Raw genomic sequence first — 25,962 nt, forward strand, 5'->3', positions numbered from 1 at the left:
TTCTTCTCACTGAATCAGCTGGGTTGCTGAAACAGGGCAAGAAAGATGTGCTATTTTTTCTTTGTAAATCAACACCCTCTTTCCTGTTTAGTTTTGCTTCTTTTCTCAAAGGAACACTTACGGTGATATTTTTGTCTTCATGTTAGAAGGGGTTTTATTTTTTTTCTATTTAATTGTGACTATTGTATGATGAACAGGATAACAAAAGAAGTGTGGTGCCTTTTATACTATGTCACATTCTTACACCTTACTGAATAACAGATTCATGCCTTGGAAATGTTACAGGTGAAACCGAAGATCTGTATTCCTCTGTCTTAAATAATATTTTTTGTTTTTATTGAAGACTTTATAGGTTTATTTTAAAAAAGTATTAAAATGTTCACATCCTACTGAGTTCAAATTTCTCATGGTTATCATCCTTAAAGCTATGTGTAGCTGCATCCCTTCCCTTCTTTCTTCCCTTTCCTCCACTCTTGTTCTCACCCTGATTTGGTGCATCAGCCTCTTTCAACTTCATACATTGTTTTCCTTGAATCTACTCTTGTCCTTGAATCTTATTTCATGGCTCACTGTGGAAAGAAGTTTCACACTTGCTCTTTCTCAGCCCTTTGCCTAATGCAAGCCTCTGCAACACTCACCTGCAGCAGCCTCCTTCTGAGGACCAAATCCACTTAGTGGTTGACCTGTCTGACACACTGCTATACTCACAGGAGCATTTAGGCTCAGAGCTTTTCCAGGCAGGCATTCATCTTTCTGAGGCGCATGCCATTCGTTATGCAGTGCCATACACGCTTGCAAATTCATAATCTTCATAACATCAGGTGATATGACACTGATTTTCTCTTGAGGCTTTAGGTGCCCTCACAAGCCCTTCACACCAGCCCCCCAAACACTGCAGTTCACTTCCAGTCATGATGAGAATTATGCTGCTGTGAGAAGGCTCCTTAATTCAAATATCCAGTTGAAATCTTTTGTATATTCTATTATACTAAGAAAACTAACTATTACTATGTGGAACTACTTAATCATATGGTATACATTTATACAGAATTTATTTCCATAATACCAAGCTGCTCTTGGTAATATAAATATGCATTAAAGTTTATGGACACCACTTCTAAGCTTCGATTACTTGGTCAGTGAAGATCTTTACATTAGACCTACCAAGTCTGCAATTCAGGCTGATGTACTTTTCTGGTTCCCTGTCACCTGAAAGTAGTAAACTGTCTCCCCTCATCTGTGCTGAACATCTTAGCAAAGCAGAGGAGGGTAATAGGGCAGGCTGCTAACCCTGAAAAGCTGTTTACCCTTTTAGAGATTAACTGATATACAGAAGTATGGCTAAAGAAGAAAAGGGATTTATTTCTGGGAGTTAAGTTCCCCAGATGCCAGTAAATGCGCAGGGTTGCACTTGTGAGCGATTATATCACTGTTCATAGACTATTATGATTTACTTTCTGATGCTTTGCATTACATTCCTTTGAAAAGTGAAGACTGGAAATTCCTGTTTTAATAAAACACGTGTCAGAAAAGATCTTACTTTTTTATTAAGATCAATTTTGTACATAAAATATGGGTGTGATTAATAATTATTCTTTTGGAGAGATTTTCACCTGCAAGGAAATTAGAAAGATTGTATGAAATTATATATAATAATGTAGCAGGACTGCTTAAATAATGGCAACATAAATATTTGCATAGTGCACAAATTCATTCAGCCTTGTTAGGCTTCTTAGGGTTGTAATTTTGCCATTTGCATTCAGGCTGAACAATACTCTGTAATAAATTCCATTGTAATCACTGAAACGATTTTCAGATTTAAGATCTACCTAAAGTGATTAAGATGACAGTGTCTGACCTTTAGGGTAGGATCTAAAATCTATTACTGTTAGTAAACATTTTTCTTTGTACTTCCGTGGGGGCTTTAGATCAAGGTGTTTTCGCTTGTAACATTTGTTGAATGAGTGTTGAAGAGGAGAGTCACTTTTTGATAGAAAGTTGTATTTAAATTTATTATCCAGTTTTGTTTTGCAATATGAACTTCTGTATTTTGTTAAGAATTAGAATTTTTCATATCATTAAAATGACATTTTATATAGTTGCATCCATTCAAACTTGAACGTCTAGTTTTATTTTCAGAATTGATTGCAGTCAGTGGTATTGTTGAATCAATCTTATTTGAATTTTTCACTATTCTGCAGGAACAAAGTAGGAGAAAAAAGTTAGATATTTTGATGATTTAAGCCCTCAATATATTGACTCCTTTTTTTCTTAAAGCTTTTTTCCAGATTCTCTTGCTGCGTAAAAAACATAATCTATCTTCACTTTCTCCCTTATCCTCCCTTCAAACCATTTGAACGCATAGTAGGCAGATCTTGTGCTACTAATGCTACTGATCTTAAAATTCTCTTAGATGAATTCTTGCATGTTGAAAGTATGAAAAATTATGGTGAATCATTGGCAAAAACTCCAGCGAAAGGTTTCTTCTGTGTATCACAAACTTTCTAAAAGGATATTTACAAATGTGCTACTGAGGAGCTAAAACAGCTGCTGGTGATCAGGATTCGATCCTCATATTATAAACTCGCCCTCTCTTTAACTATAATTAGCACACTATATTCCTGTTTAGCCTGCTTGAATGAACTGCTTTTTTATGAACTGTCTACAGAAGGAGATAAAAATTATTTTTGAATTTTACCACAAATAGTGTCAGCTTGGTGACTTAAAAAATATTTTCTGAATTTAGAATAATTAATTTAATAGTAAAAAGGATGTTCTCTTTTATGGATAACACTCTGTACTTGGAGGATCCCAGAGTGATATAGCAGCAGAGAAGCAAGAAAGGAGTGTGAATCAGGATCATGAGCCCAGGTGGCTGATTTGGGGCAGTGTCCAGCGCAGCCTGAAAGCAGGATTTGTTTCAACTTGGGAGTGGTTTGGGAAGAAGGGTATGTGAGAATAATCCCACCTGTGAAAACAGCAGCCAAACATGCAGATTTGACATGTTTGCTGTTGTTTAGTTGGGTGTTTATGGGACTATTCTTCGTTCTAGGGAAAGTTCTCAAATTCAGGCTTAACTCGTTGTTAAAATGTGAGAGATTTTTATTTGCCTGTCTCCTGAGATGGATGTCAGAGGGTGAGTAATAAAGATCAGGGATATTAACACCTATCCATGCATCTGATGTAAAAAGATTTATTCCTGTTTCTTCCAAGTGTATCTTCTGACAGCTGTATCTACTGCTCAGAGTCTATTTCTATTTGCAGTTATTTAAAAACGATAGAACTAGGTATGGGATGACAACATGCTGAATGCATCTGAAATATTCAGATAGGGAAATACATCCACACAATATATAGAAATAATTGCTTTTTCTGTAGGTTATATCTAAGCCAGATCTGAACTGATTTTCACACGGTAAAGAGAAGAGAAAAAGATCCTATTTTTGTATCCCTTTTTCCCATTGCCAAGTTAAAGCTTATACTTGTGTCCGCTGTAGCCTTACAATAACTTTAAAGAAATAGTAGCAGAACTAGTTTTTACTAGCCTTTCTCTTGGGAATGGCTGAAGTGTTTTTGTTCACACTTTCAGCCTGAGGCAGAGATCAGCCCAGGAAGTTGCATGCCTCATAGCAGAAATCTCAATGTGGAGTTATAATGGAAACTTTTAGCCACAATTAGCAACATCCCATTCCTCTTCTACCCACCATCTGCAAGGGAATGCTGGTCTCCTTGATCAAACTCAGATGTGTATTCTCCTAATCTTATTGTATCTTTTTCAAACATGTGTTTTGAACTTTTTGCAAGGATTGTGGTCATTTATTCACTTTCTTTATACTTTCTTACAGATTTTTCTTTGCAAGAAGTATTTCAAAAGCCTCTATCTCGGTAGCAGCTTTCAGTGAGGCTCTTTCAAATGTATGATGCTCACAGCTTCCAGAATCTATTTTTCAAACTCTCTGTTGAATCAGGGTAGCAATAGACATTTGAAGTGACTGTTTAGCAAAATACTTATTTCATCCCAGTGGTCTAGAATGAAAAAAGTATGCAAATATGAATAAACTGAACTCATTTGGAGGGCACAGAACCTTAATGAATAACCAATTATATATGAGCAAAACAATGTGAATTAAATTTTGTTGTGAAACACAAGCTGTCTTAGAAGAACAGATTCAGTGAACATATTGAGAGTTAAATCAAGACACTGGAGGCTATAATAAGCATATTCTCTGTTTGAGGAATGCTGAGTGAAAGAGGAATCAAATGAGACCTTCACAGAACTGACGCAGAAGTGTTGTTTTTAACCTAACTCTACCTGGTGTTGTAACACACTGATTTTGAAACGCTACTCTAGTAAATCACTTCAGGTGAAATAGTGAGGAAAATAGATCCCTTGCCTATAGCCATAGATTTCCCTAGATATGGCAGTTTCACTGGGGGAGGGGGTTGTTTGTTGACGTGGTATTTATATCCAGAAATTAGCATCAACCTGAGTGTTTCTGTTCTGTAAACCCCCCTGCATGATTTTATGGGGAAAAAACAACAGCAAGGCATAAATACTACAAATGTTTGCTTTGTTCCTTTTTTTTTTTTTTGTTAAGTCTGTGGAGTTGTCTGAGCAATATCATTCCAGAGTTACTGTAATTTATAAATAGCAGTTACAGGGCAGCACAGCCCTAGGTTTTATGTGAGGAATATTTTCTCTTCAGTATCTGAAATGTTAAACATCTTTGTTTTGGCTATGTTTATGTAAGCATTGAGTTTTCCTACATATCGTGAAAACAAAGATATACATTCCCTTCAGATGTCAATGTTGCAAATCATTGTTTTTTATTGCCCAAATACAGAAGCACAGCAAAATCTCCATCCTCAAAAGAATGCATTAGTCTACCTCCCCAAAGTGGTCAGGTTGTCCCAGAAATCTCCATCCGGTGCCCTGAGCTAATGAGCTTCAGCTAATGCAACCAATGGATAGCACATAATCTATCTCAAAGGAGTTAATTCCATTTTTGGAACATACTCTCTGTGAGATCAAATTAATACAGTTTAATAGTACTATAAAGCATGTTCTAACATCCTAAAGTAAGTACAAGCATGTACTACTGTGAGCAGGGAGTTGAACCAGATGACCTCCAGAGGTCCCTTCCAACCGTAATTTAATCTATGATGCTAGGATTCTATCCTTACCCTTGATAAAGTCGAGCCACTGTTACTAAAAAATGAGGAAAAAATTGAAAAAACAAAATTTCTGCATAGCTAACTAGTAAATGAGAGGACAAGAAACTTGTAGCAGGGCACAATATAAAACCTGTATAAAAACCAAGGCAGAGGTTTATATAATCAGAAAAGGAGAAGGCAACTTCATAAAGTTCCTTACAAACATCACTATTTATATATACTTTAGATAACAAACAATTAGATATTTTGATGTTTCATGCTATGGAAAATGTTTGTGGATGGATAAATGGAATATTAAACAATTTTCAAAATTTAACATATGCTACCAAGCACAAAATTTTGCTTGTGCTTGTGTTTTTCTCTTCTGAAGAAGTTATTATAAAACAATTGCCAAGCAAATGTCAGGCAATTATTAGCTGTCCCCCTTATCTGAATGGTACAAAAGGCATTTATTTGATGCTTAACCATATTTTCTGTTAGTATTGGTAAAACCTTTCCAGACCTTTTGGGCCAGCGTAGAGGGACCTTACTAACAACTGTGAAGTTTTCTTCTATTTTGGAAAAAGAGGGAAGGGGTCCACTCTCATCACCTATATTAGGGTTGTTTTGGAATCAGTGTGTGGGATAATTCACTTTGCTCGCAGATTTACATCTAAATTCAGCTGTTCCAGCCAGCAGATAGTCATATCTTGTATAAACAAATGAAAAAAGCATGCAGAACTCATGTGAACAGCAATACACTTGTATAACACTTTTAAAAAACTTCTACTATTCTGACACTCATGAATCACTCATTTTCACTTAAACCTTGTTGTTTTACATTGTCGTTAACCCTTATAATGACATGCTTATACTTACTGTCCTTAAGTTGATTGCATTACTGACATTGTATTTTCTGTATTGTGATACAGCTGGAAACAGTGAAAGTGAGGGCCAAGAAGCAGTGAGGAAAATTAAAGAAGAAACTTTGACTGGAAAAGGTAACACACTATGTCTTTTTTAAGGACTTATTTATTCCCGTATTTTTGATGAATATTCCTTGATAGTGTTTATTGGTAAACAAATGAAGAGGTACCCCAGTGTATCATTAAAGTGTTTATTTTGGGAAATTAATTCTTAAAGTAAAACTGTCATAGGGCTTGAAATGATTAAGATGTTTTTGGTTAAAATATTTGTTTGAAATCTTTACTGTGAGTCACTGCAAAAGAGCTGACTGGAGCTTCTACTGGTCACTGGGAGCTGCAGGACTCCGTACAGTCTGTGTGTGTGTGTGTGTGTGTGTGTGTGTGTGTGCGTGTGTGTGTGCGTGTGTGTGTGTGTGTGCGCGCGCGCGCGCGTGTGTGTGTGTGTGTGTGTGTGTGTGTGTGTGCGTGTGTGTGTGCGTGTGTGTGTGTGTGCGCGTGTGCGCGTGTGCGCGTGTGTCTGTGTGTACAACAATTTGATAACTAGGCAAAAAGTCAGAATACTAGCCATTTCTACTAAGGGGAGCATGACAGCAGGTAAGAGTGGGTGTGCTCTTTTCTTTGTCATTGCTGGTCTTACCTCTCATGGTGCATGAAATCCCATAAAAAGGGTAAATCTTTTTTGGGTAGATGTTTCTAAAAGAACAGAGAAGCCGAACTGTTTTATTTGACACATGGCTAGAGCTTATAGTCCCTCATAATCAAACTGTGTTTTAAAAATAAACAGACCTTTTATACCAAAGTCAAAATTCCCATGTCGTTGCAGTTCTTTGGGTTTTGTTTTGTTTTAATCTGAGGAGCGACCATGTGAGGCTAGCATAAGGAGAGCATAGCTTGATTTCTGAGAAAAGGCGTATTGCATACTATCTGCTGTGTGATTATAATTTGCAGTTTATGATGGAGGTTAGTGCATTTAATATTTTCATGTCTTGAGTTCATTGGGTGTAGCTCCTAGTAGTGTATGATGATTCACTGCTGCCACTTTGATGTATCACTTCTTGGCAAAATAGTAGGGGAGTGCTGCTACTCCACCCTATTTAGGATTTTCATGGCTTTTGCTGAGAACTGATTCTGTTTTTGCGCCTCTAATAACTACTGTTATGACGATCAAAATAAGTTAATTATTGTGTTAAAAAACCTTTCATTAAGATTTATCTTTTGGCTTAAATAAATGTGCATCTATCATAGCCTCAGGATACATGTATGCTATTTTAAAGCATCATAAATTAAGGCACAGTCAGAAGAATCATGAAAGGAAAAAGGTAATTATTACATCGTTTAAATCTTTTGCTGGAAGTTTCTGTACAGAGATCAAAACCATTTGGCATTAATTATATCACATGACCTAGATGAAGTTAAATAAACTAAGTTCTGTCTTATTTTCTCACGTGTATGCGATGATAGACTTTTCTAGCACCTCAAACTTGCTTTATTTTTCTGAAACAAGTAAGCTTTAACTTTCAGTTATAAACTTTTTCAAGGAAGAGCTGGCAGTTTGAAGAACCTGGAACTGTATCAGAGGTTGACTGAAGCTGCCCCTGCTTACAGAAGCTGTTCCCATCTGGAATACTGGGCTCCTAATGAAGAACCACTTAAAACAGTTTTGTTGGACAGTCAAGGAGCTACTCTATCAAAGACCATATTGTAGTAATGTGATCAAGGATTGGGCCAACAGAGCTGTCATTCTTTAACTATGGACAAACTGTATGAATGCGTGCGATCAGTTTGCTATCCAAGTCTTGTATCTCTAATGACAAGGAAAATCTCCTTGCTCCTTTGCAGATTATACATAGAAAGGGAGCAAGAGACCCCATCCTCTCCTTATTTCCTTCTGATAGTGTGCTTCCCCCTCACCCCACCCCAACCTGACCTTTCATCTGTAACCCTGCTCTTGCAATAAACCATCAATAGCAGTTGTGATGGCTGCAACCGATAGGGATGGCTGCATCCGACTCAGAGCGGAATCTGGGGAAGCCGATAACAGCACAATAGCCAAGGGCTAATTAAGCATGCACCAACCAAAATACAGCTAGTAGGTGTGTGTGAATATGAGTTAATCATTTTACTCCATAAATAGGGGGCAGCTCAGAGGCTGTTGAGCTCTCCTGCATGGCAGTGGGCTGCATGCCAGGATCTCCCCTGGAGCAGGGACGCCTCTCAAGGTTACTCCTCAAGGTCAAGAGATTCCTTACCCCGCTAAGTGACTAACAGCATGCTGAAACTTTGTAACTCTGCTGAGTTACCTCTTTGGTTGATTGTGCACATAATCCTTAGACATAAACCCTTGACCGAGTCTGGGACTAAGACTGGATCCAGCCGCACCTAGAGTCCTCTGAGAAGGAGTTTAGAGAGCAAGGGGATCCGTTCTGAACCAAGTGAACCTTGCCATTGACCCTTGTTGAATCATTGTCTTATTTACAATTGAACTTTGTTAAATCGCTACCTTATCTTAATAAAACATATCTCTGCTTCTCTCTTATGAGTGAAGTGCATCACTCTTCACTCATCTGCAACATTCCTGGCTGAACTGTAAGCAGCACTATATTCCACAGAGAAAGCTATGGGAAAAGGCTGGGCTTATTGAATGCATGTGAATTACAGTGTTTTTGAGGAGATATCATCCTTCTATGCCTTGATCCACGCTGTCTGTCTGAGGCTCTGTCTGCTTTCTAAGGGTGAGCGGTTTTACTTGACATAATCTACACTCACTGCAGGGGCAGGTAGAATTAAAAATAGGTACATAAAAGTTTACTATGAAGCAGCAGATGAACAGTAACTTGTGTGTTAACAGTTTCATTGAAGGACAAAGGATAATAATAAAATAGCTTTGCAGAGATGTGACACTTTTTTGCAGCAGCATGGCAAGATATGAAGAGAAGGCTGATAAAACTTTTAAATATGGGGAGGTAGGAAGTCCTGTTTCCCATGCTGGAGGCATTGAAACCAGAGCCAATACCAGAAAGATGGAAGAGCATGGGAGAGGAAGGCAGTTGTGGCAGTTCCCCTATGAGGTGGCATCACAAAAGGTCACGGAAAACCTAAGCCATATGTCACGTCACCTCTTCCAAGCACGCACCCTCTCACATGGTGCTACACATTGCCAGGCAGCCTGCTTGGTTCCTCTTTCCTCCCCATCAACTCCAGTCTGTTTAGGTACCCTCCTCAACTGAGGGTTTCTGTGCTGAGTTACCTATTGCTAAGTGTAAAGAGTGAAGAAGGAGGTGGGTGGGTGAGTGGAGGAAAATAAAGTATGAGCCCTAAGGGGCATGTGAAGTCCAATCCATTTGACTGTCAGAACCTCCTCAATGTTAAAGCAGTCAAAGCCTTCAAATATCCAGAACAGACCAATAGAAGTGTTGCATTGTCATTAAAATTCCATATTGGTGCTATTTCCAAAAGACCAAGGGAAACGTATTGCTAAACTCTGAGTCATAAAGCTGAGAGAAAGCAGAATGTTGTGGGCATTTGTCTTCCTGCTATTTGTTAAATTGGGAACTTCTGTTGTTAATAGTAGCAATTATATGCTGGGAAAATTGTTGATAGCTAGGAATTGCCACAGAGATATTCTAATTGTGTAAGTTTCAAATTTGCTCATAGGGTGTGTCTACATTAGTGTTTTAGTTCAAATCAAGACAGCGCTTTTCAGGCTTACTGAGCTTTGGTTCACAGCAGGAAAAGCATCATAGTTCATGACCTGGATTCTTGTTGGACAATACTAACCTGGGAGATGAGCTGCAGCAGCAAAAGAGCATTTTAACGCGTGGGAGCAAACTCAAGCTAGTCTGAAATAAGAATCCCAGCAATCAATATAAGAGCCTGTGTTGAGTGCCCAGCACGAGCTATCTCTAGAGATTCACTCCTATTGATCCAAACTGCTTGTTAATGTGGATATAACCATTGCTACCAGCCATGAGCGCACTGTTGAGTTACAGAATTTAGACATTTCTCTGATAAACTCAGCTCTCAGTGATACTAGAAAAAAAAAAAATCTTTCCATGTACATAATAAGAGTATATCTCCTGACTCAGTTCCTCTCAGTTTGCATCTCTGCAAATGAATGCTGGTTTTGGCCTGATGATTACAAACATACAAATGTTGGAAACTAATATATAAACATGAATGGAAGCTTTATTCGTTCCAGCATAGGTTCATGAATGCCAATGGAATCAACAATTACCAAAAGTTTATGCATAAATATCACTTAGCACAGTACCAAGGGAAGGCTGTCACAATTGCAGTGTAGGAGCTGGAGTCTAGCTGCAACTAGACTTAAATGGGGAAAAAATTAAAAGTTAGTGCAAAAATGGGGTGTAAAATTCATATTAAGCATAGACCTCTTCAAAAGGATAGGCCTGTATTTAGTCTCACCCAACAACTTTGTGGCAATTCAAATAAAACCACAATTATAAAACAACACACTAAATCCACAGCGCTCATTAGACTTCCATTTAAAGCTAGGTGAGGAAGGAAGATGAGACTTTCTCCTTCAAAGTCAGAAGAATGCAGATGTTAGCACAACAGAAACCAAATTGTGTTATTTACTCTCTGACCCACATCAAAACAGCGTGGGCTAGGCAGTAGGAGGGATGATGTCTCCTCAAAAACACTGTAATTCACATGTATTCAATAAGCCTGGCCTTTTCCGAGAACTTCCCCTGTAGATGTTTGTGCTTCTTGTAGTACAGGCAGAGAATAAGAAGAGTACAAACTCCCTTGCTCCGTTGCTGTGTATAGCCTACTAACAAGCAAGGAGGTTTTTTTTTTTGTTTATATTGGAGATCCTAGATCCAAGAGTTTACCCAAAAGACGGGTTTTACCCAAAGCCAGCCAATATGTACCAAGCATACTGGCAGAATAATCATGGGTTATTCCACTGAGGCTTATTTGTATATCAGGTACAAATTTTAACAAAACTGCCCGCATCTTTCTACTCCATTCCTAACCATTTCTTGTTGACTTTTCCTGTAGACTAGATGAAGCCATTTGGAAACCACATTGCCAAAATTTTGAATTTATTTTTGCCCAAGAGTTTATGCTGGCATGGACATGTGCCGGTGCTGTGTAAGCCACTGGAAAGACTAATGCCTTGTTAAAACATATATAAAAATGTCGCCCTTGACTGTTTCTGTAACATATTAAAATAACATTGATATGTAGGTGTTCAACTGATTGGCCAAAAAATATTACAAAATATCTATGAATGAGAAGTGTATTATCTCTCCATCTATATGTCTATATGAGCATGTGTGAATTTATGTTTGCTCATGTCAGATTTGGTTTTCATACTGATGTAGTGAGGTGTAAAAGTGTAACACGCTAAGTTTGTGGCAATATCTGAAGTGGCTACTCTATCCCTTCTACCACATCCTGCCATTCACATATTGTTACTCTACTGCTGTGGATGCTGAAAGATCTGTAGGATTGTTTTAAAAGAGTTTTCTGGTAATAGCAATACAGTTTCCATCTACATGGTGTCTTTTTTTCATGCTGATGCATTATCTCTATGATCTATGACTAGTATCTCTAGTCAAGGTCAGTCCTCAGTTACAGTTGTACAATTGAACTCCAGACTCATGAAGGCATCCTGAAAGACAGGGTGGTGATTTGTGAGAAGAGTGAAAAAAGTCTCATCATTCTGACAGAATGTCAGTTTGCAGGACCCTCAGTGGAACATCTGAGCTCTTCTTTTTTGTGACTTGATGATGGATAGAAAAACCTTGCCTAAAGATAAAGGGTTTTTTTTCTTTTTTTTTTTTTTTCCTCTAGGCTATTTTAAGGTTATATCAAGTATATTCAAGCTATATGAAAATATTTAAATCATGACAAATATTCTGTGTGTTAAGCTTGTATCCAGGTCTTTTAGGATTGGGTCCTTCACATACATAAGGTACAGAAGACCCCTCGATAAGAGTCCAAGAAACTAATATAAAGCCTAATACAGTTTCTCTGTGCTCATGTCAGTTACATCCCTCAGATAATACAGTTGGAGACTCCTTATTCTATATCAAGCAGGGAAGATTTTAATCCAGAGAAAAGTTTCTCCAAAGCCCTCTGATAAAATCATTTAAGTGAAGAATTAGCAAATCAATTTTTCTTCTTTTCTGTTTGTTTTACATAATATTTTAATGCAAAATATGATTAAATTCATCAAGTTTGCTTGCTCATTTTTTTGGTTCTTTTTTTTTGACTTTTAGTATAACATTTTACAGGATTTTGCCCTCCGTGCTTATGCACATTTAAATTAACATAAGATCCACTTTTCTGAGATTCTTACAACATCTTCGAAATTGAGATGTCGTGTTAATAGGATGGCAATTCAGACATTAAGAGCAATATGAATATGGTTTATGGAGATAAAAATGAACTGCAGATTTGGATACTGACATGGAGATAAGGTCTTTCAAATATAAAATGTATTCATAATGCAAGCAAAAGCTCTGCCTGTCAGTTTCCTAAATTCCCATTTCTTTTGGAAATGTGAAGCATATTCCATTAACAGGCTCTTCCACTAGGAAACATGATTTTCTCTTATTTAAATTATTTCTAATTGAAATGTAGAGACAAAGAAGTGCACAGGTGTAGCTGTAGGCAGAATAATAAAGTCCTTTCAGATGTTTTGAAATGATTTTCTGACTGTAAATCACCTAAGCTTTGTGTGACTAATGGGACAAGAGCTCTGAGGTTAGAATTTTTCTGCTTATGCTGCCTTACTGAAGGTAAATCAGAGAAAAGAAATTTTAAAATTAAATTGCCTCTACAAGGCCTGAAATTAGTCCTATTTCACCCTTTTTTATGATTTTGATCCTCCTTTGCATACTTCCAGAGGCATGGTGTCAAGCGGTGACCTGATAGAGGTGGTGCTGGATTTGACACCTTCCATAGCATGTCATTATTTCTTCAGGCTTGAGAAGTAGTTACAGGTGAGTTCTGTGGGCTATTTCCAGACTTTGTCAGTTCATGAGGAAATTGCCGGAGAATGCTAAAAGATAAAGCCAAGAAGACGGTAATTTGTTTTCTCTCTGGAATGCTTGTATATCTCTCTTCCAAGATCTACTTTCTATGGTCCTATATTCCATGAGTTTTATGTAGGACTTCAGAAGTTTATTTGCATGTAACAAACAGAATATTTTCTGTGCAAATACCATCAGCTTCTTCATGTGGGATCCAGCTGCTGGAAGTGCTGAGAACTTGCAGTTTGAAGTGAGCACTGAAAAGTTAGAGCCTATATTCGAAGTACTTAGGTTGTATGCATAACCTTCCAGATGTGAACTATGTGTAAATAAAGAAATGGTGATCTACACAAGTATGCCAGTAGCTGAGAAGAGCTAGTGCTTCATTGCCAGTTCAAAAGTCTTTCTGTCACAGTGTAGCAAAATCCTCCCATAGACTGATGTCACTTTCCTTGCTGCTTTTCAGTTTTGTGAACAGCAGTGAAAGGAATCAGCTTCATCTTGCAGAAGCGCTGTCTGTGGCCTTTAACCAGAAAAGAGAACCCCAAAAATAGGGAGCAGTCAGGCAGAGGCTGATGGGCCTCCTTGCAGCATGCTTGTGAGCCTGAGCACACCTGGAGATGAACAGTCAGACTTTTTCCTCAGAAGAGCACCTTGTGAGGTGCACCTTGTGAGGGCCAAAACTACTAGTTTGTCCATGCTTCTATCTCAAGGCCCTTTTCAACAGCAAAGAATATAAACTTAAATTAGATGATTTAGCTCTTGAACAGGGGCTGAATGTCATGTAAGGAGTGAGTCCAGCAAAAGGCCATGATGATTAAGGGACTGGACCATCTCTCATAGGAGGAAAGGCTGAGAGAGCTGGGACTGCTCAGCCTGGAGAAGACTGAGGGAGGATCTGATCAGTGGGTATAAATAACTAAAGGGGGATTGTAAAGAGCATGGGATCAGACTCTTCTCAGTGGTGCCCAGTACCAGGATGAGAGGCAACGGGCACAAACCAAGATACAGGAAATTTCACTTGAACATAAGAAAACCTTTTCTTTTTAGTGTGAGGGTGGCTGAACACTGGAACAAGTTGCCAGAGAGGCTGTGGAGTCTCCATGCTCAGGGATATTCAAAACCTGACTGGACACGTCCCTGACCAACCTGTTGTAGCCGACCCTGCTCTGAGCAGAGGGTTGACCTGACCCCCTTGCTCCTCCAGAGGTGCCTTCTAACCTCAGTGATTCTGTAACTCTGTGACCCTTTGAAATTTTAGCAGCCAAAACTGACTGACACCATGTCTGCTGACTACTGTGTTTTGTCTCCTTTCTCTGTGGTATAAAGCATTGTTTTTCAAGCCCTGCTTGACAATTGTATCAGTGTTTATGCAGTACCCATAATAAGGCTCTTGGGCACTGATAATGGTAATAACTGCAATAATTTTATCATAATGCAGTCTTAGGAAATGGGTATTTGAAAAGTACTTTGGAGTAGTACAAGCACCCCCCCCCCCCATCTGTGTAGATAAAATATCAGCTCTGCGGAAACAGGGAAGAGCATTGAAACATTGGTGCTGAGAGCAATATCCTGACTGAAAAGGCCAGGAAGTATAGCCCATGATTCAGGAACAGCTTGCTTTTGTTGTTTTTTCTGGAGTATAGGCTAATATATTTTATTTTAAGACACAGATTTTTGAAACCTAAGTTTTAAATAAAATGTGTTCAAGATTATGTGACATATGAAATCTTTGCCATGTTTTCACATCCTAAGTGGAAATTAGAATGCTCATGTGTACTTCAAAATCCTTCCTAGCCTTTTTAGAAGTTTGCAGAAAATCTGTAATGGCATTTTTTCATAGTATTCTCTGGTACTTTATGCTATGAAATCTTACTTGTAAGAAGAAAAATAAATCCTCTTAAGGGGACTGATAAACACTTGATTTAAGCAAAACAGCTAACACGAGAACCATTAGATGCTTAATAATCATGTCTGGATTTGGATTTTTCATTTCATCAAGGCAATGTTTCTGGGTGGCGTGATGTGAACCATTATCAGCATCTGATTAATTTCACACAGAATCACAGAATGGCTGAGGTTGGAAGGGACCTCTGGAGATCATCTAGTTCAATCCCCCCTGCTCAACCAGGGCCATCTAGAGCATATTTCCCAGAATTGCGTCCAGACGGCTTTTGAATATCTCCAGGGAAGGAGACTCCACCACCTCTCTGGGCAACCTGTTCCAGTGCTCTGTCACCCTCACAGGAAGCAAGCTTCTCCTCATGTTCAGGTGGAACTGCCTGTGGTTCAGTTTCTGCCCATTGCCTCTTGTCCTGTCATTGGGCAGCACGGAGAAGAGGCTGGCCCCATCCTCTCGACACCCCCCCTTTCAGATACTTGTACACATTGATGAGATCACCTCTCAGTCTTCTCTTCTCCACACTGAACAGGCCCAGCTCCCGCAGCCTTTCTTCAGAGGAGAGATGCTCCAGTCCCCTCATCATCTTTGTAGCCCTCCGCTGGACTCTCTCCACCAGTGCCACATCTCTCTTGTGTACTGGGGAGCCCAGACCTGGACACAGGACTCCAGGGGAGGCCTCCCCAGGGCTGAGGAGAGGGGCAGGATCCCCCTCCCTCCACCTGCTGGCAACACTCTTCCTCATGCAGCCCGGGATCCCATTGGCCTTCTTGGCCACAAGGGCACCTTGCTGGCTCATGCTCAACTTGTTGTCCACCAGCACTCCCACGTCCTTCTCTGCACAGCTGCTTCCCAGCACGTCAACCCCCAGCCTGTCCTGCTCCAGGGGGTTATTCCTCCCCACGTGCAGCACCCTGCATTGGCCTTTGTGGAGCTTCAGGAGGTTCCTCTCCGCCCAGCTCTCCAGCCTCTCCCGGGCCCTCTGAAGGGCAGCACAGCCTTCTGGGGTGTCAGCCACTCCCCCCAGTTTAGTTTCATCAGCAAACTTGCTGAGAGTGCACTCTGTGCCTTCCTCCAGGTCCTCAATCAATACATTGAACAAGGCTGGACCCAGTACTGACCCCTGGTGGACACTGCTAGCTACAGGCCTCCGACTAGACTGTGCCACTGACCACAACCCCCTGAGCTCTGCCATCCAGCCAGTTCTCAATCCACCTCACTGTCCACTCATCCAGCCCACACTTCCTGAGTTTACCTAGGAGGATGTGGTGGGAGACAGTGTCAAAAGTCCTACTGAAGTCCAGGGAGTCAACATCCACTGCTCTGCCCTCATCTACCCCAGCCAGTCATTCCATCCTAGAAAGCTATCAGGTTGGTCAAGCATGATTTCCCTTTGGTAGATCCATGCTGACTCCTCCTGATCACCTTCTTGTCCTCCACATGCTTAGTGATGACCTCCAGGATGAGCTGTTCCATCACCTTTGCAGGGCTGGAGGTGAGGCTGACAGGCCTGTACTTTCCTGGCTCCTCCTTCTGGCCCTTTTGGAAGACTGTAGTCACACTGGCTTCCTTCCAGTCCTCAGGCACCTCTCCTGATCTCCAGGACCTTTCCAAGATGATGGAGAGTGGCCTAGTGATAACATTCGCCAGCTCCCTCCGCACTCGTGGGTGCATCCCATCGGGGCCCACGGGTTTGTGGGTGTCAAGTTTGGACAAATGATGTCTAACCTGATCCTTCTCCACCAAGGGAGAGTCTTCCTTTCTCCAGACTTCCTCTCTTGTCCCCCGGGTCTGGAATTCCTGACGGCTGGCCTTAGCAGTAAAGATTGAAGCAAAAAGGGCATTCAGCAACTCTAATTTCCCCAAGATAATTGTCAGCTGTGTTTTAGTCCTTTATTTAACAATATATCTGCCACTGTTTTCTCCTACCGAGATTACTGTTGATTTCAGGCTGCTTGAGAAGGAGCAGCTCTTCAGAACTGATGTGACTTGAGGAGATAAATCAAATCACCTTTCCAACGTGTAGTTTGACCTAGCTGAAAAATAATCTTTGTCAGTGTTTTACCTCCCAAGCACAAAACGTCTATGGGTCTAAGGTAGGAGAGAGATCTCCATGGCTTTGGACAAGATTTTCTGTTGTTCTGTGTTTCCTCTCACTCTATTCTGATCTCACTTACGCTCACACACTTTTGCTTTTTGAATAATTTACAGCTACTAAACTTCCTGGAATATAGATCTCATTTAAATAGTGCCGTATCTGTACTTCTTTCTTTTTATGAATTTAATGGCATATCAGGAAAAAAAAAAGACATATGTATTGTGGGGGAGGAAAGGAAAAGATAGAATAAGGAAAAAAGCAGCTTTTCCTGTTCAAAACTTTGTCACCACAGTTGGTAGCTTCTGAGCTGGAGATGTGTGAAATGTTCATTTTCCAATCCAAAATCTTGCAAGCTTGCTCTTAGATTATATTTTACACTTGAAAGTCAGTCAATAATTGCAAAAATTCCATTGCCCTAACTGGAACAAGTTTTCATGAAGACAGAAATTTCCTGGAAATGTGTCTGTTTTGATGGGAAGCTTTACTGGGGGCAGGGGGAGAAAGAGAAAGAAAGAGAACAATTTTGGCACCCATATCTGCAAAATAAAGGAGAGAAAATGCCATTAACAAGTAGTTAGAGGTAAACTTGAAATGCAGTAGTTTCAGGTTGGGTCAATTCAGTTCAAAGATTTTTCATCTGGCTCATTCTGGGTTTCTTGTGTTCCAGACTACTGTACTATCAAAGATAGTGTTTCTTTTAGAATCTAGAACTAAAAGTCTTCCAGAATTGATAAGCTGGGGTTTAGATTTGCAAATGAATGCTATCAAGTGATTCCTTTTCTTCACCAAAATTTTGCAAAGATTTTGTTTTAAAATTACCACAAAATGGAAATGTTATCCTGTGGATAACACTAATTTCATGTGAATTTGAGCCGATTTTCCACCCATCTGGCATTTTTTTTTTCCTTTGAGATGGTGCAAAATTAATTGCCCAGTCCCAAACTAAATAAGGGTTTCAGATGGATTTCCTTCAAGATTTCTTTCTGAATGCAGAAGGCAAAGCGTTATGCTTTGAAACCATAGGACATAGATAAAAAGAGATGTTAGAAAATCTGCTTATTTGGTGTAAAAACTGTGCCTGTCTTGGAAAGGTAATGTAGCGAGGAGTTCTTCTGAGAATCTTATTAAGGTTCTCTCTCACATTAAGGTGATCTCAAATGTTTGGCTAAAAACTGTGGTATCTTACAGAGATATGAAATAATTTTGTGGAGCCATAAGCCTGTAGTTACCTTACAACTGCATGTGATATATAACTACATTGTGTTTGCCTCCCCAGATGACCTTTCAGCCAGTCCTACAGAATATAGATTTTTTTTTTTCTGCTTGAAATATATCTCTGGAAAGAAAATATCATCCTTTTCTGTGCGTCCTGTTAGAAGGTTATAATCCTATGTTTGTCTTTGCTTGCAAGAGAAAACAGCTTGGGTCACATTCACATATTATCCAGTTATCTGCCAAATACTGACTTTTTATATAAATCTGGCATTCAGATTGGTGCATTCATGAAACCAACAGGAGGGTACATACAGACTAAGTCTGAATGAATCTTGTTATTTCAAGTAATGAAAATGACATCACAGAGGGAGTAACTCTACCTTCGCTCTCCTCAAGTGGCATATGGGAACAGAACATACAGCTAACTATGTAGGGCCAGAAGGGGGGACCTCGGAGAATAGGAATCTGCATTCACTGTCCACTGCAGAGCAGACTTGCATGCACTTTTCTTCATCCTCATGCAGTTAAAAACTTCTGAGGAGGAGGTAAAGAATTTAGGGCCATATTTGCATACTTCAGTGGGAATTTGGGCCCCTAAGTGACTTATGTAATCAATAACTTTGCCAACTCTTGCCAAGTATCCTGCCAGTGTATGTATGTGGAGATGGGAAGGATAATGTAGCTGAAGTGGCTTTGGGAAGCCAGCTCAGGTGAGGTCTCAGGCGAGAGGGCAATATTCTCTTTTGAGTCCTGAAGTTTACCTCCTCTTCTACTCCCAAGGCAGTCTGTCCAGGCTGCATGGTGGAATAAATCCTTTGGTAAATCCAGCGCCACTTGTGTTCTCATTGAAGTTTAATGTTTAAATATGATATGTGCTATTGAAATACAGCAATCAGTAGGCATCTGTGGTAGAGATTTTATTTAGTAATTTTTCCATTTAGATGAAGAAGAGCTCATCAAGTCATTTAAACTGCCAGTGCTAAAGTTAACTTCACAAGGATAGTCCAGAAATACCATTCTCAGGTTGGCTGCAAATCTCACACCTATATTCTGTAGTCTCTTAAACACAATTTTACCTTGTTTGTGAAGATAATATTCTGAAATAATGCTATACTTTCATTCAAGGTGTTTCCATGTAGATAATTTTTAGATGCTGGAACCAAAAGGGTTAACCCCTCTCCTTCACGTAGAAGAGTGCTACCTGCCAGCCCTGAGTTTAGGGATTCGTAAGACAACAGAGTTAGGCCAGCTATGGGGAATTAATTAATTTCCTTCAGCCCACGATAAAAAGCATGTGCCATGGGGAGTTTGGATCAGTCTGGTGAGATGATTCATACAGGAAAATTGCATAAGAAGTAGGTTGGAACTGCAAAGAAAAACAGCATTTGTGGATATGTCTTTTTCTGCAAATAGGTTCACTGTCTCTCCTGTGTAGCCAGTCAATGAATGTAATCGAGCTGTTCTCATCCCAGTGACTGACTTAACTGGGTCTTTTCACAAGTGGCATCACAACAATATAGAATAACTTGCAGCATTTAGGATATTGTTCTTTCTCTCTGCTGTTTATAATACAGTACTTCTTGTCATAACAGGGATAGGAAAAGCATCATGAAATTATAAAACATGGAAAAGTATTAGAAATGGGCAGAGGATATTAATTATCCAAAAAGTAACTTTTCCGGTCAATTTAATTATGAATTGACTAAATCACTAAAGATGAATTGGGTCTTTTAAACATACTGCTAATTCTAGCAGTTAGAGCTATCTAAAAAAATCAGTGCTATTTTTCCTTCAATTTCTTTTTAGCCCCAGTAAGATTATATGTAATTGATGATATAAGCAGAATTCAGCATCAGTGGGATGGTATAAATGTATACCACCAGCAATAAATTATCCTTTTACTTTAAAAATAGAATTTTTATTGGCCCTTTATAGTTTTAAAATAGTATGCCAATTTCCTTGTTTTGCAGATTAATTTCAGCTTATCATTTGTTTATATAGTTTGTTATTTGGGTTAAATAAAAATTAACAACCTGCTGCAGTGATGCTGTAAAAATGAAGATATAACTATGTTCTCAAATAACAGCTAACTGGGACAGGTAAAATGGGGGGGAATGGCAGAAAAGGAGAGCAAAAAAGGGACAGAATGACTGAATAAAAAAACACTGTAAATTTCACATTCCACATTCCACATTCCATTTTCCATTGTCTTTTTGAAAAGCCTTTTTTAAATTTAGTTTTAAATTTATTCTAGAATAGGCAGTTAAGACATTAACATGTAAGTTAGTAAGACCAACAAAGCTGAGAGACACTAAAATATGAGAAGAAAGGAAGACTAGGGAAAAAATAGCAAGAAAAGTAGAAAAGGGTGTAGAAGCATATGGAAACTGAGTAAGTAAAAGAACCTAGAAAGAAGTTATAGTCACTCAAGTTTAAGGAAGTGCAAGATTATATTCAGAAAATCTGAGTCAGACGGGTTGGCTGGTTGTTTGCTGTATATGCTAAGCAGACTTTGAATAGATGAGTCCCTGAGAAAACAACTGGAGTCATTCCATATTTCAGGGTTTAGTTGTTCAGAGTTTCATTCAGCACAGTTACATAATAGAGAAACTATCACACTATCACATTCCAGTTAACACGGCACAGCCTTTATAGCTGTATTTGCTTAAAATACACAAGCTAGGCTAAAACAATGTACATGAGACTGATGCTTCGCTTTAAGTCTCATTTATACCCTCACAGTAGTATTTAAGAGGGTATTAGCTTTGTTTAAGTCCTCAGCTTACGTATTTCCCCCTACCTTTACATCAAGGAAAGGTGCATATTTTCCTTTTCATTCTGTGTACTTACTTTCCTAATCTTCTCTGAAGGTATTCCAAATAGTTTCGTTTTGCTGGCATTATTGTATTTCCTTCTCCTTCTCTCTCTCTGTCTCTCTCTGTCTCTCTCTTTTTTAATAATGGGAAATCTAGCTTTGTAACACACATGTAGCTGTTTCATATTTTGTTTAAAATGGTATTGATATCCTTATATGAGTTGCTTTATATTCTCTGTTATTGCAAACTGCAAGCAAGCAGTAAGTATCAATGGGAACAGCCTGTACTTTCATTGTGCCCTTTCATTTTCAATTTAAAAATTGATCTCAAGTTAATGGTGCTTGCATAGTCAGAAAATTGGACATTCTTTTGATAAGAGAACATTGTGATTTGCTGTTCTGCACATCCCATCTAATATCCTAGGTTTTATTTAGTTTCTCTTTCGCTAGATTCTGAAATGGAGGCATAAACTTACTGCCTAACCAGGAAAAACAAGCTCCTTCATTGACTCGTAAAATACACTCTGATGATCTGGACCTCATTATATCTTTTCTCTGCCATCCATTCTGTTGAATTAGTTTAAACGCTGTTAAATTAAAAAAATCACAAAGTAAGAGTGGTGTGTTATGTCCAATGGGTGTCTGTGTCCTAGGAAGAGGTATCATGCTATCCTTAGGAAAAGCCTAAAAAATAACTTCTGTTAGTATTTAACAGAAAATCAGAAAAAAAACTGCTGAATCATTGTGCAAATTTTCTCTGAAATGGAAGGAAATAACTCCTGATGGGTTTTTCTCTCTTCCTTTACTCCTCTTCCTGCCTACTCTGTCCTAGTACCTCCATGGCTTCTCCATTCCTGCTGGACGATACCCCTGTCCTTGCCCCAAACTGATCTCCTCAAGTCTCAGTTGTATGCATTTTGGACTATTTCTGGCTTGCTTTTTTGTATTTTAGAATGGCAAATTCTGAATTTGACTCCCAATGACAAGACAGAGATAGGTGTCAGTAGGCAGACATAGTGCTTTAAGGTTATGAGCTTAAACCTAAGTTATCCATCTACATCTTGTCATCACTACCCTCAAGCAGTTCCTTGGTAATGTGGATCTCTCTGTTCCTCGGATCCCTTTTTAGTTTGATTTTAGAGCTCTTCATTCATCCATTGCTGTCTATCTGGCCCAGCACTGGTACACTCAGGTGCTAGTTCCTTCTCTAGGTTAACAGGAAGAGCAGTTATGAGTGACTCTGCAAGAAAGCAGAAGCAGGAAGGCAGCCTTGGCTGGAGGCCTCACCTTTTTAAGTCTCAAAGCCCTCTGTATGCTGTAGAGGCTCAGTGGAGCAGAACTGAGTGTGTACTGAGATGTGAGAGCATGCACCTACACTCTGATGGCTAGCAAGGAAGTGGTAAGGGGCAGAGTAGTAGTGACTTCTCCAACTGCAGCCAAATGACTGAATTAACAACTGTTAAGCTTGTTGGTTACCTTGATGGTTGATTGATGGTTGTTGGCCCTTGGTGGTAAGGGCCATTGGTTTAGGTAAAGGGGTCTTCCAGCTATCAGAAGAGCTGAAGGATCTTAAAACAGCAGAGCACTGATGGGAGAGGCCACAAGCCTTGCTGAAGGGAGAAGGAACACAGGAAGGCTGTCACTGCTGCAAGTCAGGGCATGAAGATGTAGAGATTCCCTGCACTACTCAGAGACTTGGGGCTCATGTTGCTGTACACTAATAGGGAAAGATTAGGGAGTCTGCAACAAGGTTTGCGGGCCAGCTGAGAAAGGTGGGTGAGCTCCCTTGTGTTTTTGTGAGTGCTATGGACAAGCTCAGAGCTACCAAAATCTGTATGAGTGACATCAGACAGTATGTAACATAGATGTATTCACATAGTGGTGAATGGCGCAGAGTCAAGTTGGAGGCCTGTGGCTAGTGGTGTCCCCCAGGGGTCAGGCCTGGGTCCAGTCTTGTTCAATGTATTCATCAGTGATCTGGAGGAAGGCACAGAGTGCACTCTCAGCAAGTTTGCTGATGATACTAAACTGGGGGGAGAGGCTAACACACCAGAAGACTGTGCTGCCATTCAGAGGGACCTGGACAGGCTGGAGAGCTGGGCAGAGAGGAACCTCCGGAAGTTCCACAAAGGCCAGTGCAGGGTGCTGCACGTGGGGAGGAATAACCCCCTGCAGCAGGACAGGCTGGGGGTTGACTGCTGGAAAGTAGCTCTGCCGAGAAGGCCCTGGGAGTGCTGGTGGACAACAAGTTAAACATGAGCCAGCAGTGTGCCCTTGTGGCCAAGAAGGCCAATGGGTTCCCAGGCTGCATGAGGAAGGGTGTTGCCAGCAGGTGGAGGGAGGTAATCCTGCCCCTCTCCTCAGCCCTGGGGAGGCCTCCCCTGGAGTCCTGTGTCCAGGTCTGGGCTCCCCCGTCCAAGAGAGACGTGGCACTGGTGGAGAGAGTCCAGCGGAGGGCTACAAAGATGATGAGGGGACTGGAGCATCTCTCCTCTGAAGAAAGGCTGCGGGAGCTGGGCCTGTTCAGTGTGGAGAAGAGAAGACTGAGAGGTGATCTCATCAACGTGTACAAGTATCTGAAGGGGGAGTGTCAAGAGGATGAGGCCAGCCTCTTCTCCGTGGTGCCCAGCAACAGGACAAGAGGCAATGGGCAGAAACTGAACCACAGGAAGTTCCATCTGAACCTGAGAAAAAACTTCTTCACTGTGAGGGTGACAGAGCATTGGAACAGGTTGCCCAGAGAGGTGGTGGAGTCTCCTTCCCTGGAGATATTCAAAAGCCGTCTGGACGTGATCCTGGGCAATATGCTCTAGGTGACCCTACTGGAGCAGGGAGGTTGGACTAGATGATCTCCAGAGGTCCCATCCAACCTAAACGATTCTGTGATTCTGTGATTCTGTATTCCAGACTTTCTCTAAAAGCGAAGGGGATGGGGAGGAGAGGGAAAATGCTAGCCTGTATGGTGAGGAACACCTTCCACTTCCTTTACTAAATCAGATTGTGCCAGATTTAGTAACCAGCTTATTACCTAGAGGAATTACCCACTGAAGCTGCACTTGTCAGCCCTCTGCTCAGCTTAATGGGTTACCAGTATCAAAACTGCTAGTGCAGTAGTTCCTACTAGTAGTATTAAAAGCTTTAGTTTTGCTCCTAATACAAACAATCATGAAGTCCTACAGAAAATGAGCAGCTAGTCTCATAAGTTAAGCCTCACTACAAAAAAATTGAGAAAAACATTGCATTCATCCGTTTTCCTAAGAATCAGTTCGCTCCTTTGGAAATTTTCCTCTTCCAAATACCAGTTGAAAACATGAGCTTTGTAAAGTCCAGTCAATGTACATTCTAAAATCAGAAGCTGAAATGGGATTACAGTGCACTTCTGAAGTTAGGAATTTCCCAAAAGACTAAGCAAAAGTACGCAACTAGGCCACATTTAACAGAGGAATGATTGCAGATAAGTGCAAGTGTTGCAGGAGAGTGGGGGAAAATAGACTATGGGAAAACAACATTCTGGACAAATATGACTTCTTCAAATATTTCACCACTGAAGTTGTGAAGCCCTGCTCCTTCTTTTTCCCCCTCCTCTGTGGGAAACCTGGTATATGCATTTGAAATGCTTATATCAGCATATATTGACTCAATTCTCAAGCATTATTAAAATCTTTAAAGTCCTTCTAGTGGTTTTATGATCATGCTGAACATGAACAGCGAGCAGGTAAAAACCTGTGAGACCACATTGGTGCTTTAGGAAGAAAGAAATTTCTAAACATTATAGTTTTTTTCTTGACATTATTTTCTAAATTGACTTCTATCCCTCACTACCAGGAGCCAAGCAAGTCAAAAACACCTCTTTCTTAAAAAGTAAGCGTTAAAGGCAGCTAAATATAATAATATGAACAAGGCAGAACTTGGTATTTACTTAGCACGAGGAAGAAATGTCAGGGACTCTACATCTAACACTTTATATGATTTCATGATAAACATGAATCACAATGCTACTTTATTTTACCTCTAAATATTTTTTACCTTTTTGAAGCATTATACATTTCTAAGTAATGGGTTTTCAGGGTGTAATTCCATCTCTGTTTGAAACTAACAGCAAAAATTCCATTGACTTGAACACAACTGGGATTCTACCCCCATAATTTACAATGGTGCAGTGTATTTCTGTTTCTTTCAGTGTACTGTCATAATCAGAGGTTTGCCCTGGATTTATCAGTGACGTGACAATTCCAACAATTTGGCTGGCCAGTTACTCAGAGCTGTCCGAGGGAGGCCAGAATTTTCATCCTAGTTGACTATCAGTTCGTGCTGTGAGGTGTGAAGTCTCATGGGCCTTATATTTTGAATTACAATAGGTATGCTTGCAAATGCTATTCTTATCCATATATGTGCTTAATACTAAAAAACATGCACACACACAAAACCTCCTAAATTCCTCTCTTTCTTCAGTCAATAAGGACTGTAATTCAGCTATGCCTTTTAAAATGTGTACCTTTTAATATTATTTTTTTCAATGAATTTACAGTTAATTGCAAGGATTTTTCTTTAAGGCTCCTAAGCCCTTATTTAGCCAGTGTCATGCTGAATAGTGGTGTGATTTCCACATGTGCCCGAGTTCATATATGCTAATCAGCTTGACTGGTTAGAAAGCCAGAGCCTAGCACCAGGCTCCCATTTTCAGAGAGAGCGGCCTGTAAGGGTTAGCCATTAGCTGAATTTAAATGCCTTTTGCCTTCATAGTGCTGGAATCTCAGCCTGGCTCTCCCCAGCTCTCTGCTGGACTTAGAATCCTGCCATCTTGCATGGGCAGAAGCTGGTGAAAGCTGATGACTCCCAGTGCAGTG

General features: G+C 40.0%; 1 protein-coding gene across 6 annotated transcripts in view; it reads left to right on the forward strand.

Annotated features, from left to right (window-relative positions):
- ZBED1 (zinc finger BED-type containing 1) overlaps positions 1–25,962 on the forward strand; it is a 180,701-nt gene that overhangs the window by 50,533 nt on the left and 104,206 nt on the right. For all 6 annotated transcript variants that reach the window (XR_011136614.1, XM_068922158.1, XM_068922140.1 and 3 more), the window contains exon 3: positions 6,087–6,155. Coding sequence is in view for 5 of the 6 variants with exons in the window: in XM_068922158.1 (XP_068778259.1) it covers positions 6,087–6,155 (69 nt within the window). In the remaining variant the exon portion in view is untranslated. The remainder of the gene's footprint in view (positions 1–6,086; positions 6,156–25,962) is intronic.

The sequence above is a fragment of the Struthio camelus genome, chromosome 1, assembly GCF_040807025.1.
Source record: "Struthio camelus isolate bStrCam1 chromosome 1, bStrCam1.hap1, whole genome shotgun sequence".
Taxonomy (NCBI): Eukaryota; Metazoa; Chordata; class Aves; order Struthioniformes; family Struthionidae; genus Struthio; species Struthio camelus.